This window comes from Engraulis encrasicolus, chromosome 13, assembly GCF_034702125.1.
Source record: "Engraulis encrasicolus isolate BLACKSEA-1 chromosome 13, IST_EnEncr_1.0, whole genome shotgun sequence".
NCBI lineage: Eukaryota > Metazoa > Chordata > Actinopteri > Clupeiformes > Engraulidae > Engraulis > Engraulis encrasicolus.
In genome coordinates, this window is record NC_085869.1 from 15,413,044 (window position 1) to 15,429,566 (window position 16,523).

Here is a 16,523-nt window from a genome sequence, read left to right on the forward strand (position 1 = left end):
AGCAGTCCTGAGGGGAAGGGAAGGCAAGGGGAGACATAATGTCATCTGCACTAATGGTCATCATTACATTACATTACACTTAGCTGACACTTTTCACCCCAAGCGACATACAGTTATTTACAGGGTATTGGTTACAGTCCCTGGAGGGACTGGTGGGGTTAGGTGCCTTACTCAAGGGTACTTCCCAGCCATGGATGTATGTGTAGCGAGAGGTAAGGGTGCAACCCCCTGATCTTAAAGGAGTATGCCACTATTTTGGGGCTTAATGCAGTTACAATCGTTGGCTGGGGTTTATAAAGGTGGTAAAGTGTCTTATTTTTCATGTTAAGCGTTGTCTTGCTTTAAGAGAAGTTAAAAGAGGGAATATGTCGCTAAGCTAGTGAAAGTCAATGGATCCGTGTAGCATTGTAGCATGCTACACGGATACATTGACTTTCACTAGCTTAGCGACATGCTCCCTCTTTTAACTTCTCTTAAAGCAAGACAACGGCTTACATGAAAAATAAGACACTTTACCACCCTTATAAACCCCAGCCAATGATTGTAACTGCATTAAGCCCCAAAATAGTGGCATACCCCTTTAAGACCACCTCTCTAATCATGAGGCAACGGCTGCCCAATCATCAACATCATCATCATCATCATCATCGTTGTTGTCATCATCATTGTTATCAACCTCTTCAAGTGTCTTTGAGTAACATGAAAGCATCTTGGATTACCATTAAAAGCGCTATATGAAACAGATCACAATCCTAACCCAGACGGGCAGTCATGGGTATAATTAGGGCGTCAGACTTGTATCCCAAAGGTTGCCGGTTCAACTCCCGACCCGCCAGGTTGCTGGGAGGAGCAATTAACCAGTGCTCTCCCCCATCCTCCTCCATGACTGAGGTTCCCTGAGCATGTTACCGTCCTGCTGAAATGTTACCTAGAGGCGCCATTGTGGGCTGCCTCCTTGAAAGGGTGAGGCATAAATGTGTGCACAGTCACCACTGTGTGCTGTGGAGTGCTGTGTCACAATGACAATGGGAGTTGGAGTTGTGGAGGGCTTTCGATTTCAGGATGTCAACCTCTGCTTTTGCAAAAGGCTCTTTCCAGCACTCCTCCTGAGGCGGTGAGCTCATATTTGAATATCTTTTAGATGTGATCAAGTCTGTAAGTACATTACTACGTGTTTGTGCGTGTGCGTGCCTGTGCCTGTGGGTGTGTGTGTGTGTGTGAGTTGTGTGTGGGAGGTGTGTGTATCTGTTTGTTCCTTTGTGGTGTCCCTGTCCATTGTGATACATGTATGTTTGGTTTGCTCACATTTTCACATACACTGATTTTAACTAGCACATTGTACACACTGCACATTCACAAGGACCACAATGGAAACAAGCTGCAAGCTTTTTTGTGTTATCCTTTTGACGTGTTGTACAAGGTTTTCAAAACATATCTATTGACTTATTTATTTGTATACTTTTTTAATGCTTTGTACAATGTCAATAATAGAAATCAATCAATCAATCAATCAATCAATCAACCTCATAATGGTGATCATGGTCATGAGGATCAATTATTGAGGGAAAGTGCACTGACCATTAAGACCTTTCACAACAGTACCTTAAGTGCAATCAGGCAATACTATTGCCGTACATACCGAATAACAAGGTCAAGCCAGACTAGAGAAAACTTCAGAAAAAATGGGACTAATGAACACATTTGAACATGGTATCATTAATCATCTATGAAATCCTTAAATGTGTCTGTGCACAGTATGGAGGTTTAGAGTTGAAACCTGTATATTTCTTGCAGGCCTATGTGTCTTCACATTGAATCATCCAAGCAAATTGGATATTTTTGTTGAATGGGTGTTTGCTACAATGGCAATGCTCAGATTGTACTGCATTTTCCCAAAATAAACCCAAATTCCAAGGCTACACTTCAAATGAAACATTTATAATTTAGAGCTCATTTCAAAATAAAGCCTAATGCCAAAAAGGGGTGGATATATTTGGAGCAATCAGTAGTATCTGTCAATGATTAATTCAAGATCACGCCAAATTTCAAAACTCATTGAATATGCTGACCTTGCGGAAAAGCAAACAAACGCTCAGAGCGATCAAGTATGCAAGACGGGGAGGATGCTGATTTTCCAACACTGATCACTTAGTGTATTTGCCTCCAGCGTGTCAGTAATGTACTTACAGACTTGATCACATCTAAAAGATATTCAAATATGAGCTCAATGCCTCAGGAGGAGTGCTGGAAAGAGCCTTTTGCAAAAGCAAACTGCTGATTCTTTCAACAGTTACACAAGTAAGCAACTGTGTCTCTGTGTGTGACAGAGCGCGCAAGTAAGTGAGACAGGGAGTGAAAGACAGAACGAGAATGAGAGTGATGCCCCAAGAGAAAACACGACAGGCATCGAGCGAGCGAAGCGAACCAAGTTCAGGCACCGGTCACCCAAAACATAAGGGACATGATGTCACCGCCTCCTCTCATGCAGGGACGGATTTAGGATTCCATGGGCCCCTGGACCAGAGAAGAGGAAAGCACCCCCCCCCCCCTCCATGGGTGTTGCTGGTTAACAAAACGACCCAGGGGTTCAGGCCATACTGTATGTAAGAGTCTATGTTGATGGGCTTTTGGGTAACATTCAAATGTTAAAAGTACAATATTACCACAATATGAGAACTGGAAATACAGTAGGCCTATAGAGGATTGGGCGTCAGGGCCCCCTTGACTCTTGGGCCCCTGGGCCAGGGCCCCGTAGGCCCGTACAGTAATCCTTCCCTTTCTCTCATGGGTTGAGTATGTGCTGCGTGAAAAGCTCAACACGGCTGTGAAAAGTTCATTGGTGCTGTATGACGACAGAGAAGAGGGATGTGAACACTGGGCCACCACTCTCAATATGGCTTTAAACCCCAGGGGGGGGGGTCTATTCCAGAAAGCTCTTTCAGTTACTCATTCTGGGTATGTTTTTTACTCATTGCGAACCGGTCTTAAACCTAAAAGTAGAACCCCTGTAAGTTCATTTGTTTTTTATTTACTCCAGAATATTATGTTCTGCAGTGTTCTTTTAGAAGGTTTATAACTGCCGGAGTTGACTTGGATAGGGATAGTCAGTTGGGATACCCCCTCTTCCACTAGATACTAAATGCTTTATGGGACATGGAAACCTACACCATATCCATGGCCATAAAAGTTCATGGGTAGCACAGCAGTGGTGGAGGAAGATTCTGGGCCTTTCTCCCTCACACACACACACACACATACACATACACACACACACACACACACACACACACACACACACACACACACACACACACACACACACACACACACACACACACACACACACACACACACACACACACACACACACACACACACACACACACACACACACACACACACACACACAACTCTTGGATAGATCAATAGCAGCTCTCTCCCTCTCTTTCCCACTGTGTGTGTGTGTGTGTGTGTGTGCGCGTGCCTGCGTGCGTGCCTGCGTGTGTGTGTGCGTGCCTGCCTGCCTGTGTGTGTGTGTGTGTGCGTGCCTGCCTGCCTGTGTGTGTATATGTGTGTGTGTGTGTGTGTGTGCACATGCATGCGTGTGTGTGTGCCTGCCTGCCTGTGTGTGTGTGTGTGTGTGTGCCTGCCTGTGTGTGTATATGTGTGTGTGTGTGTGTGTGTGCACATGCATGCGTGTGTGCGTGCCTGCCTGCCTGTGTGTGTGTGTGTGTGTGCGTGCCTGCCTGCCTGTGTGTGTATATGTGTGTGTGTTTGTGTGTGCACATGCGTGCGTGTGTGTGTGCCTGCCTGCCTGTGTGTGTGTGTGTGTGCACATGCGTGTGTGTGTGTCTGCCTGCCTGCCTGTGTGTGTGTGTGTGTGTGTGTGCACATGCGTGCGTGTGTGCGTGCCTGCCTGCCTGTGTGTGTGTGCGTGCCTGCCTGCCTGTGTGTGTGTGCGTGCCTGCCTGTGTGTGTGTGTGTGTGTGTGCCTGCCTGCCTGTGTGTGTATATGTGTGTGTGTTTGTGTGTGCACATGCGTGCGTGTGTGTGTGCCTGCCTGCCTGCCTGCCTGTGTGTGTGTGTGTGTGTGTGCCTGCCTGCCTGTGTGTGTATATGTGTGTGTGTTTGTGTGTGCACATGCGTGCGTGTGTGCGTGCCTGCCTGCCTGTGTGTGTGTGTGTGTGCGTGCCTGCCTGCCTGTGTGTGTGTGTGTGTGTGTGCACACGCGTGCGTGTGTGTGTGTGTGCCTGCCTGCCTGCCTGTGCGTGCGTTCCCCTCCACTCACCGCGTTTGATGTGGCTGTGTCTCTGGAGGAGCTGGGTGAGGGACTCTGCATCCGCCACCTCCTGCCCCACGCGCTGGAACTCCTCGGCCTCATCGATTTTGATGGCAAACTGCAAACGCAATACAGACGTGCTCATGTTAGTAATGTACTGATGCGCACCTGTACACATGTACACACCTGTACAGTACACACTCACATACACAACACAATGCACACACATTCATTCTGTCCCTCAAATACTACTACACAACTACTGGCTATTGATCTCTCTCTCACACACACAAACACACAATCTTGCACGGCCCCTCACATTCTATTAAAATAATACAGGCTATTGATGTCTTATTACACACACACACACACACACACACACACACACACACACACACACACACACACACACACACACACACACACACACACACACACACACACACACACACACACACATTTACGCACCCACGCTCATCCTATGAAAATAGTACAGGCAAGTCACGTCTGTCTCACACTATGCATCATTAGAGACTCCAGCGTCTGATGAGTAACTCATTCACTGACTCAGGCTCCATCATTCAGGTCTAAAATGGAGACAGTAGGCCTAAGTAAGAGATGAGAGGGGCAGGAAGCATATTACTATGTATCTGATGCCAGGGATACAACATTCATGCTTTCACCCTCTGATGAAAACGGATGCTACGTATACCATTGAAACATATACGGTAAAAGATAAAACTTCTGAAGTTTAAGAATAATTTGAGTATGAGAAAAAAGTGTTACTTGAGCAGTTAGACATAATGCTTTTGTATACTTATCCTCTTCCTTCAGGGACCATGTTGGAAATAAGTTTTTCTACGCTTTTACATGTAATCCCTTGGATACCCTTTGTCTTCCTATATTCATAAATAAACCAAGCCAAAACCAAAAATGTCATACATCCACCAGAGCAACATGTCATCATCGATACAGTAAGACACTGCTGCCTGAAACACCTGCTTCACAAGACAAGTCAAGCTTGACAACTTAAGAGCTTTTGCCTTTCCCTTGTCCCCCTCACATTGTTCCCTGCTGCACTTTACTCAACATAGTTCACAAAGAGATCCATCCAGGCACTTTCAAAAGCATAACACAGATACAGTACATATCCAGCATGACTCAGATTTATAGTGTTCCTCGTGTGTGTGTAAGTGCACAAAGCAAGGATGACCTTGAACGTTAGTAGCTACAAATTGTTGGGCACTATACTTTGCTGTTGAACATGAGAGCAGGGCAATAGTCGTAGTCGGTGGCTCTGCTTTTTGACATCAAAGCTATGAGCTGGAATCTGATCCAATTACTGGGCCACTCCAGTAATGCTTTCAGGCAGCAAATGGCTCTCTCTCTCTGTCTCTCTCTCTCACTGTCTCTCTCTGTCACTCTCTCTCTGTCACTCTCTCTCTCTCTCCCTCTCTCTCTCTCTCTCTCTCTCTCGCTGTCTCTCTCTCTCTCTCTCTCTCTCTCTCTCTCTCTCTCTCTCTCTCTCTCTCTCACTCTCTCTCTCTCTCCCTCTCTCTCTCTCTCTCTCTCTCCCTCTCTCGCGGGCCCGACACAAACAAACACACAGCGTCCACCTTTGTACTTGCTGACGGTATCAAGCTGCACCACATTTCCTATTATAAAGACCTGACAAATACAAAACAAAGCTTTAATATCTCAAAAAACAACAAAGCCAAACAGATGATAACAGTACAGAGACGGGGAATGGGGAAGTGAAACTGTTTACACACGCACGCACACACACACACCAAGAGGGGAGAGCTTGGCATGGCAGCTTGGGACCAGACATGTGATCTGGCATGATCAGGAGGCAGGTGTGCACTGCAGACAGAGGGACTGAGCCAAGAGCAGCCGTGGTTAGAGTGACGATCTTGACATTGGAAGGTTGCAGGTTCAAATCTCACATCATCCATGGCTGAAGTGTCTTTGAGCAAGGCACCTAGTATGAATGCACATTTCTCCAGGGACTGTAACCAATGCCCTGTACCTCAATAACGGCATAAAGGAGTCAACTACTGTAATGCAAATTAATGCAATGAGCCACGAGCATTTGAAGTGTTTCTAGCCTCTGTCTGCAGGGCATGAACAAAAGAAGACAAGTGCACACACTTGCTGAGACTGGGCCTAGGAAAGGGCTTTTGAGATGTTTTGTCCTTGTTACCTCCAGGGAAGCATGAAAGGAGAGTGAGGCAAGCAGGAAGAGCAAATAGACATTGACCTTGTGTAAATAAAAGTAACCCATCCCATCCACATTATCTTTGTATGCCTGTGTGCTCAATGTTTCTCCTCACACATTGCAAGTTGTTCATTGTGACTCTTTTGTTAGTCTATTTACATTATAGCCATTTTTTTGTCCACTAAGATTGCTAGATTTTCCATTATTAGTTTGGCCGCTAATATTTCTAGTAATCCATGGCTAGACTAAGAAAATATTCTATGAAATATTCTCATGAAAATATTCTAATAAGTCCAAAAGGGGGTCCCAACTGAAGAAGTTTGGGAACCACTGGGCCAGCAGCATTTAGCATTTAACAACAGAAATTCACAGACACAGCTGGAAAACTGTGTTGAACCTGGTCACATAACAAAAGTGCTTTCCCACGGTGTTGAGGAGCACGACTTGCAAAGGCGTCTCACCTCAGCGCGGAATGCATTGGCGTGAAATAAATACGCCTTTGCATGATTCCAGTCTGAAATATTATTCATAAAGGGGGCACCTGTGTGAAGTACAGTACAGTGCCCGGGGGGGCACCAACATTGGCTTAAAACCTTTAAGAGTGTACCGTCACACTAGTGTGACAGGAATGTTCGGGCAGTGAAAGTTCTATAGAATTCTGGGCGCCCTTCAATGAAATTTGGAATTTTAGAATCCTGCATTGTTGTAGAACACATTCTTTTTGTGGAATGTTCAAAAACCCACACTCAGGTTAATGCGCTCCTGCTAGTCGGTGGCTCTTTTTTAGGGCATTTTGGCTGTTACCTCCAGGGCTGCGTCAAAGAAGTGTGTTGCGAGCTGGAGGAGTGTCCCGCGGCGCTCCAGGTGGGAGATGAGGGTCCTCCAGGCCTGGCTCAGGGTGTCGGCCATGGCCTCGAAAACCACCTCCTCCCCCTCCCCCTCACGCTCCCGCTCCTCTGCCACCTGGTCCGCCTTGTCCAGAAGGGCCCACACGCCTTCTTCATGTTTCTGTGGAGAGAACAATTACAGTTTAGAGATCCACACTCAACGGTAGGGCACTGCACCACTACAATGGTGACCCGGGTTCGATTCCATCTCTCTCTTCCCATTTCATTTCCTGTCTATCTCACTGTCCTACAGTATCTGAATAATAAAGGTGTAAAATCCCCCAGAAATCTTCAAAAAACGAGAGAACCACACACAGGGACGAATCATGCCTCTATGGGGCCCTGGGCCAGACAACTAGAAAGCCCCCCCTCCATGCAGTAAGCTGTCCTTGCTTGCTCACACATGTGCATCAAGTGAGGTATAGGAATAGCACACATGTGCATCAAGTGAGGTATAGGAATAGGGTCCTGCCTATTTTTTATAGCCTATTCAAATATTAAAAATGTTACAGATCACCTGATGGTTGCATGTTGCTGTATTGTAAGTAGACTAACAGTAATTTCTTTAAAATATATATATATATATATATATATATATATATTTAAAGAAATTATATATTATATTATATATATATATATATATATATATAATATATAAGAAATGATATATATTATATATATATACAGGGCTCTAAATTAACACACGCCAACCCGCCAAACACGGGTGAAAATTCATTTTGGCTAGTAGAAAAAATTAACTACCCGCCAATTTGGCTATATAATATATATATATATATGTTTTATGCCTTTATTTTGATAGGACAGTCTGAGATGGTGACAGGAAGCGAGTGGGGCAGAGAGACGGGGTGGGATTGGGAACTGACCCCGGTTGGACTCGAACCGGGGTCCCTGTGGGAATGTAAGCTCAAATGTGGGGGGCTTAGTGCGCTGCACCACAGCGCCCCCAAGTAACAGTAGTTTCTGTTGGAAATTCCATTTATTTTATCAGTATTATTCAATAAATGAAAAGTCATGTGAAATAAAACCTAACTTCATGCTTCTTAATAAATTACACACCTCTGGGTTAACACAGTTTGATCTTGATCAACAAGCCTCTATTCATAAGTGGCATGTCAAGTATGGCAGAAATGTTTGCATAGAATTCTCAGGGGCCATTGAATAGAATGTGAGCGTATAAATGATTAAGCCCAAAGTCATTTCAGGCTTAATTTTTGCCAGGCATGACATGAGGCACTATGTGGGGTGGTCTCATACCCCCAACTGGGTTTGCCATGTGGTGGCCAACTCAGAGACACACCCAAACTAATAACACCACTGGCATCCATCTAGTATCCACGAGGTTTTGGACTCGGGTCATGCTGGATGCTGCACCGAGTGGAAAATCATGTTCCCAAACAGCCGGTGCGCCAGCCAGGGACTCTCCCCGGCCACAAAGATTTCATGATAGCGATAAGAATGTTTCTCTCGCTGGCTCGTTTTGTTGCCCATTTCAGTTCCGACTGCACTTTTAGATGTTCTATTTGCACGCCGGCCGCGGCGCACGCAAACTGCCATGTTGAAATGGTTACTATGATAGATTTGCAACGGCAACAAACAGTCTGTGTGTGTGTGTGTGTGTGTGTGTGTGTGTGTGTGTGTGTGTGTGTGTGTGTGTGTGTGTGTGTGTGTGTGTGTGTGTGTGTGTGTGTGTGTGTGTGTGTGTGTGTGTGTGTGTGTGTGTGTGTGTGTGTGTGTGTGTGTGTACCGGTCCATATTTAGCCCTGTTTCTTCAGTGTGGTGAGGGTCCTTTTTAATTAGATGGTTGACATTGGGTTCCAGTCTATAGTTAAAGTCGTCTGTGCTCTTCGAACAGTTCACCGTGGCTTCTCTTTTTTCAGATGGGATGTGATGTGAACGGCTGTTTAACCATGCACAGAGGCAGAATATGATTTCAAAACACTCTTGCAAGAGGCCCATTTTCTGGCCATGTGGAAAAATCCGACTCGGGAGTTAAAATGTTCTCTCTCTGTGCTAGGCTGAAAGGGGAGACTGTGTATAACATGTGTAAAATATTAGGTTTGGTGCCGCTGCATCATTTCCATGGCTGGGCACTGTGGATGATGTAATTCAGAGGAGGGAGTATGTGGTGACACTCTGGCAGTAATACTGTAATCCAATCATACATTTTTCATAACCTTAAATGCAGCCAGAGCTGAGAAGAATCACAACTTAGTCTGTATGCAAAGCACAGATTTGCCATGTGGAGACAGCAGACCTTAATGACGGCCAATAATTGAGGAAATTATAAAGGATTAAGGAATCTGCAGATGAAGATGCACATGCACGGAAATATTTCAGTCAGTCGTCTACAATAAGTGGTGTGAGTGCTCAAATTCACGTTCTTCTCTCTTAAGCAAATGCAACTGATTGAATTGATTTACTTGAGAGAGAGTGAGAGAGAGAGAGAGAGAGAGAGAGAGAGAGAGAGAGAGAGAGAGAGAGAGAGAGAGAGAGAGAGAGAGAGAGAGAGTGTGTGTGTGTGTGTGTTGTCAGTACTGCTTCTGGCTGGATAGTTTATGGATCCATGTGTGTGTGTGTGTGTGTGTGCACGCGTGCGTGCGCGTGCTTGCATGCATGTGTGTGCGTGTGTGCGTGCATGCATGAGTGTGAGTGCGTGTGCGTGAGTGAGTGAGTTTATGGATCCCCCTGGTTCCCATCTCTGCACTGATTATGCAGTCAGTGTTGTGTGGTAGTCTGGAAGGCTCAGAGCTGCTCTTATTCAAAAGACCTGTGCAGCGCGGCGCTCCCTAGCCTACAAGCAACTACCAGCTCTGTCTGAAATAGCCTGCTGTGCACACTGAGAGCCTATTATGAGGGATGGAAAATACAGCCTGGAAATAATATAAATCAACACAGCCAGGCGGTTTGAGTGATTGCGTGAGGTGGCTTTGGCCATCATTATAAAACATTTAAAGATGAATTATTTCCTGAGACGAGATTAGATAGCGGCAGGCAGCGATGAGTACCCATCATTGTCAGAAATAGGCAGGGGTTTTCAACTTGCAATATGGCCTTAACAAGTTGTTCTTTCTTAGCTGTGTGCTGTGCAAGACACAGCCTTGAACTTGGCACTGACATTAACAAACACAGAACAGCTTCACAATGTTCTGAGCTGCTGTGCACTGCACGTCTATGAGGTTGGCAATGACATTAACGATCAAGGAAACGTTTTGCAAATGTTCTGAGTTGTGTGGGATACAGCCTTTTGCTGCTTGGCAGCGACAACCCTCAGAACATTTTTTAGACCTGTGATACAATTTTGGCATTGACGGCTGTAGAAGAAGTAGGGGATGTGATTTTGCCATCTTCTAATATATGCAGGATATAATCTTGAGCTTGGTGTTCACAATCAGACAAAATGTCTGACATAGTTCTGCACTGCGGGGGCCAAAACCTTCAGCTTGGCATGAATGTTCACAAAACAGTACTACAATGATCAGAGATAGACCAGATAGGATACCACCCTGAGCTTGAACATTTCTGCAGAGTTGTGGAAGATACTGCCACCTTGACCGTTCACAGAACATTTCTGCTCTGTATGTTCCACAACCTGGAGCTTGGCAATGATATTAATGGAATGCAACCTTGAGTTTGGCGTCAAAGAACATAGTACAACATTCAGAGCTGAGAGATACCACCTCAAGGTTTGGCATAAACCATCAAAGAACATATCTACAATGTTCGGAGCTGTATAGAATAGTACCTTGAGTTTGGTGAGGAGCTGCTCATGCTCTGTGAGGAGCTTCTTGGTCTCCTCCTGATTGGCTCCGATCTCCAGCAGGTTTGGCTCCGCCTCCGTCAGATGCAGCTCCACCAGCCTGCCACACTGGATGAGGAAACGTGCACACACACACACACACGCACGCATGCACACACATGCACACATACACAGACACGCACACACAGAGATATTGACAGAAGGGTGGAAGGAAAGATGGGTTAGGCAGAGATAGAGAGAGAGATAAAGAGCATGACAGACACACGTATTGACATAAAGGGAGGGATAGAGAGGAAGAGGGAGGAATAGCTAGTGAGAGAGAGATAGACAGTATGACTCACACACACACAACACACACAATGATAGACAGAGAGTGCGTGAGAGACACGCGCATTACAAACACATACCAAGGACATGTTTATGTGCGGAGGTGGGCAGGTCTGAAACCCAATACCTGTGGTGCACAAGCCACACACACACACACACACACACACACACACACACACACACACACACACACACACACACACACACACACACACACACACACACACACACACACACACACACACACACACACCCACGTGGTGTGCGGCATTCATTTCACGGTCTGTAAACACACCGCACAAATAGACCCCCCGAGGAAACAACCGCCACCCACCCCACCACCAACCCCGCTCACACACATGCAACACATACATATGCTTTCCCTCTGCCCTCTCTGGCATTCAGCCAAAGATCACCTTAAGGAATAAAAAGACAACTTTGGAGTGCGGTCGGTCTCACACGTCTGAATAAAGTCGTTCCAGAAATGGACACCAGCAGAGTTGTACCCCTGCAAGGCAAACAGGCCAATCAAAAGCCTTCAAAAAACACGCACTCTAGGAAGGAGCGAGAGAGAGAGAGAGAGAGAGAGAGACAGAGACAGAGGGCTTCTCTCTCTCCCTCTCTGAAACCCAAGGAGTCTCAGTCTTGGCAGCTGTTCGCATTCGTCTCTCGATTGTGATGTAAATGTGAGGAAACACATTTAAACATAAGTGCACTCGTGGTTACGCGTTGGGAGGTCGATTATTTTGCTGGCATGCCGTGGTCTGTACACAAGCCCGCGTGCCTGGCATTGTGGCATGTGGCATGTGGCATGTTTGTATGTCTTTATTTTGTGTTAAATGGTTTGTAAAGCGTCTTTGGGTATTTTGAAAAGCGCTATATAAAAATAAAGTATTATTATTATTATTATTATTATTTAAGTGGCCATTTGGAAAGGCCTTGACAAAACTTTGCCACTCTCTGCCTTGACTTCTGCAATTTCACATACAGTAGATACAGTACACATAGTAGTTTAGCTGTAAGCAACAGGACCTCTTCTTTAAGCTTGAGGGTGTTTTGTTCTGTAATTCCAAAAGTGTTTGTCAGTTTTGTTGGATGCATGGAACACTTGTGCCTCTTTTCCTCGGCAGGTTTTATGGTAGGCCTACAACTGGACACAGCACGACTCGCCCGACACTTTTTGCTTTTTGAAAAGGGACGACAGCTCAATCGTAAAGCAAAAAGTGGCAGCCGAGTCGCGTTGTGTCGAGCTGTAGGCCTACCAGAAGACCCGCAGTGGAAAAGAAGCAGTGGAGTTCCGCACTTCCCGCAGAACAAACAAAGCTACTTGCAGGAGAAAAAGGAACGAATTTAAGGGGACATTTAATGCCGTCAAAATAAAAAAAAGAAGTGTACTTGCTGACACTGACCTGGATGAATGAGAATCTTCATAGACAGCCACATACAGTGCAAGCTGAAGGCCATTGATAGTAATGACTACACTGTTAATTTTACAGTGTTGACTGCTCAGGGTGTTGATTTAACATCTTATACAGTGCATTTTTAGTCCCAGAGTACTCTCCAAGCGTTGAATTAAAACAGTAGAATGTACTGCCTATATGACGCTTTCACAGTTCATCTGGGAATGCAACAAGATGGAAGCAGAGGGGAATGTGGGGGATATGGTAAAAATGTTTAAAGCCCAGAGTCTAGGATTATGGTTGAGCATGCTTACTGTCAGGTCACAGGGAAAACTGATACGTTTGCAAAGAGGTGGTGCGTGGACAAGGGGGTTTGGTCAGTCAGTACTGGTGGTTTTCTATTGGTAATGGGTTGATTTTAATGGGTTAGGGATGGGTGGGCGAGTGTTTTTTTTTTGGGGGGGGGGGGTGTTGACCATTTTTGTGGATGTATAGACCACACAATAGCTCAATAGAGGTATTTTAAAAGTCAAAAGTCAGTTCAACGAAACCATACAAATATTCCTCTGTTTAGTCCCATGTGTCTCTGTCATCAATACATGGATGTGCTAGTTTGCCGTTTACGCATCTACGTAAGTCCATGATAAGTGCAAGTCCAGTGACAGCAGCCTTTCATACCCAAGCCTGGCGGAAAAAAACAAAGGAGTCTATTGACGACACTGCTTGTCAAAACTCTCTGTGTGTGTGCTTGTGAGTGTGTGCCTGTGTGCCTGTGTGTGTGTGTGTGTGTGTGTGTGTGTGTGTGTGTGTGTGTGTGTGTGTGTGTGTGTGTGTGTGTGTGTGTGTGTGTGTGTGTGTGTGTGTGTGTGTGTGTGGTGCAGATAGAATATTTTTTCTTCACACACAGTTATTCATGTGTGTGTGTGTGTATGTGTGTGTGTGTGTGTGTGCATGCATTTTAGATGCCATCGACCACACAATATTTTTCCTGTACTATTTGGTGAGTGTTCTTTAGATAAATCGATACGAATGGCAGTTGATGTAAGGACAGTGTCTACTGATTGCAGGCTGATCAATATTGTCTATGGGGGGGGGGGGTGCTCAGGGTCACATCAAAGCCAAAGTGTTATTGATGCGTAAAAGACCCACTGTTTATGCTCACCTGTCCAAGACATTACCTTGGAGTCGATGCTGATGTTAGAAGTTAGAACAGCTGTAACTATTTTGTCAATAGAACACAATTTACGTAACCAAAAAGTGTGTAAACTGTTGTGAACACTTTTGCCCATTTAAGGGCTGAACACAATGTATGTGAAATGTTCTGTTAAATGTCCTGAAAGCGATTTACATTTAGGATAGGAGAGAGGCAATTCGGAGAGAGAGAGAGAGAGAGAGAGAGGCACAACCGTTCAGAACAATTAAGTTCACAATTCAATTCCATTCCGAGAGACACAATTGGAAAAAACAAGTAGGCTATACCTTCAGCACTGTAATGATGATTCGAGAGTCCCCGGCCTGCACTGCCACTGTGCTGATAGTTGTGGTGGAAGGCTGCCCTCCAATGTCACCTTCCTCGGACATTCTTGATCAAGTCCAGAGGTCCAGCAGTGGCGTGAATAAGTGCAAAACAAACCCCAGTAGTAGTTGTAGTAGTAGAAGTGGCAGCAGTGGCAGACGCAATCTCTCCTCTGGACTCCAAAACAACTCAACAGAACACAACACAACACAACACAACAATATTCCCCTATTCCCAGCCCCCCTTGTCCCCAGCTCCAGGGTCCAACAATGGCTATTCTTCACTGCATGGTCCTTCCAATGTTTAGTCCAGCAGCCCAACAGTCAATCCACTATGGGCCAACAGGTAGTAAAATCCAACTTGTTCAGAGGAGAGAGAACGGGAGAACGAGAGAGAGAGAGAGAGAAGGAGGGAGTGAGTGAGAGGCTCCCGCGTTAGTATCCACCAAACAGTCCTCTGGCTGGGACAACTGGCTTGAATGAGCAGCACTCGGCTCCAAACACAGCCCCAGAGTTGACAGGGCAGAGCGCACGGCACAGCACAGCGCGTTAAAAATAGAAATATCCACTAGCTTTATCACACAGCACACTGAGAGCCATTTGACACACCCCTAGTTTGGTGGCTCTCTCCTCTCCTCTCCTCTCCTCACCACTCTCTCTCCTCTCCTCACCACTCTCCTCTCTTGTCCTCTCCTCTCCTCTCCTCTCCTCACCACTCTCTCTCTCTCTTTCCACTTTTTTTTCTTCCTCCCTCTGTCTGTCTGTATCTCTCTCTACTACGCACTCCCCTCTTTCCTTGTCTGCCTGCCTGTCTGTCTGCATGCTTGTTTGCCTGTCTGTCTGCCTGCGTTCCCGTCTGCATGTCTGCCTGCCTGTCTACCTGCCCTTCTCTCTGTCTACTCCGCACTCCCCTCTTTCCTTGTCTGCATGCTTGCTTGCCTGCCTGGCTGTCTGCCTGTCTGCCTGCCTGCCTGTCTGTCTGTCTGCATGGCATGCTATCTGTCTGCCTGCCCTTTCATCTGTGTCATCTGCCTGCTCTGCTCACCCCGTGACCCCGACGTTGCGTACGGGAAAGCTGATGGAGCAAGCGTGCTGTGTTGGCTTTGCCCTCCTCAGAGAAGAACAACATGTGCGGGTCAGATAGAAAGCGGGAAACATTGGACGTACGCCACATATGTGTAACACCAATGCCCAAACCCCTCCGCTGTCCCAGCCCTGGTGCACCGTAGTTATGATGTTGGAGTATGGTAGTGTAGTTTAAAAGTATGAAAGTAGGCTATATAGGAAGAGCTATTTTCCAAAACGTTATATCCACCATTTCTGACTTTTTGCACTTTAATATTGGAATTGACTGTTAAGATATCCTATCAACTATGTGTGAATTCCTGCCATTCAAATGTTTTGAGAACTTACATTTTAACCTCTACAAAAATGCATTTTGCAATGCAATTCAATGGAATGCCCAATTCAAAAATGTCAATTTCTCAACATTCTATAAAATGGATATATCTCATTTTGGAAAAGAGCTCTTCATAGGCTGTAGGTCAGATAGAAAGCTGGAAACATGTAGGCCACTCGTGTGCACCCCCCAATCCCCAAACAACCCCGGGACCGTCCTCGCCACCCCAAAACAACAGATCTGAGAACTACTATAAAGCTATATATGAGGATATAGTTTGGTGTTGGAGTATTGGAATCTAGTATAAATGTTCAACACTATGTAGGCTGTAGGTCAGATAGAAAGAGGGAGACGTTTGGAAGTGTGCCACTTGTGTGTAACCCCAATCCCCAAGACCTCCCACACCCCCAGCCCCCCATCAAAACAACACATTTGAGAACTAATAAAGCTATGAGGCTAGAGTATGGTGTTAAAGTATAGCAATCTAGGAATCTAGTATAAACGTTCAACACTATGTGGGCTGTAGGTCAGACATTGGAAGTGAGCCAGTCTTGTGTGTAACTAGCCTAGAAATCTAGACGCCCCTAGCGACCGCAAATTGAATTTTTGCTGTACGGGTCTGGCTCGCCAGGCTAGTGTGTAACCCCAATCCCCAAGAGCTCCCACACCCCCAGCACCCCCCCAAAACAACACAACCCCACTCTGGTCCTCTCAAGAGAA

General features: G+C 45.7%; 1 protein-coding gene across 2 annotated transcripts in view; it reads right to left on the reverse strand.

Annotated features, from left to right (window-relative positions):
* Window positions 1–15,048, reverse strand: part of ccdc141 (coiled-coil domain containing 141) — a 46,955-nt gene extending 31,907 nt beyond the window's left edge. For both annotated transcript variants that reach the window (XM_063213244.1, XM_063213245.1), the window contains exons 1-5: window positions 14,369–15,048; window positions 11,148–11,270; window positions 7,302–7,505; window positions 4,289–4,397; window positions 1–7 (exon numbers count right to left, since the gene is read on the reverse strand). The exon at window positions 1–7 is cut by the window's left edge and continues 124 nt beyond it. In XM_063213244.1, coding sequence (XP_063069314.1) covers window positions 1–7; window positions 4,289–4,397; window positions 7,302–7,505; window positions 11,148–11,270; window positions 14,369–14,470 — 545 coding nt within the window. In that variant the 5' untranslated portion in view covers window positions 14,471–15,048. The remainder of the gene's footprint in view (window positions 8–4,288; window positions 4,398–7,301; window positions 7,506–11,147; window positions 11,271–14,368) is intronic.
* Between the last annotated feature and the right edge of the window lie 1,475 nt (window positions 15,049–16,523).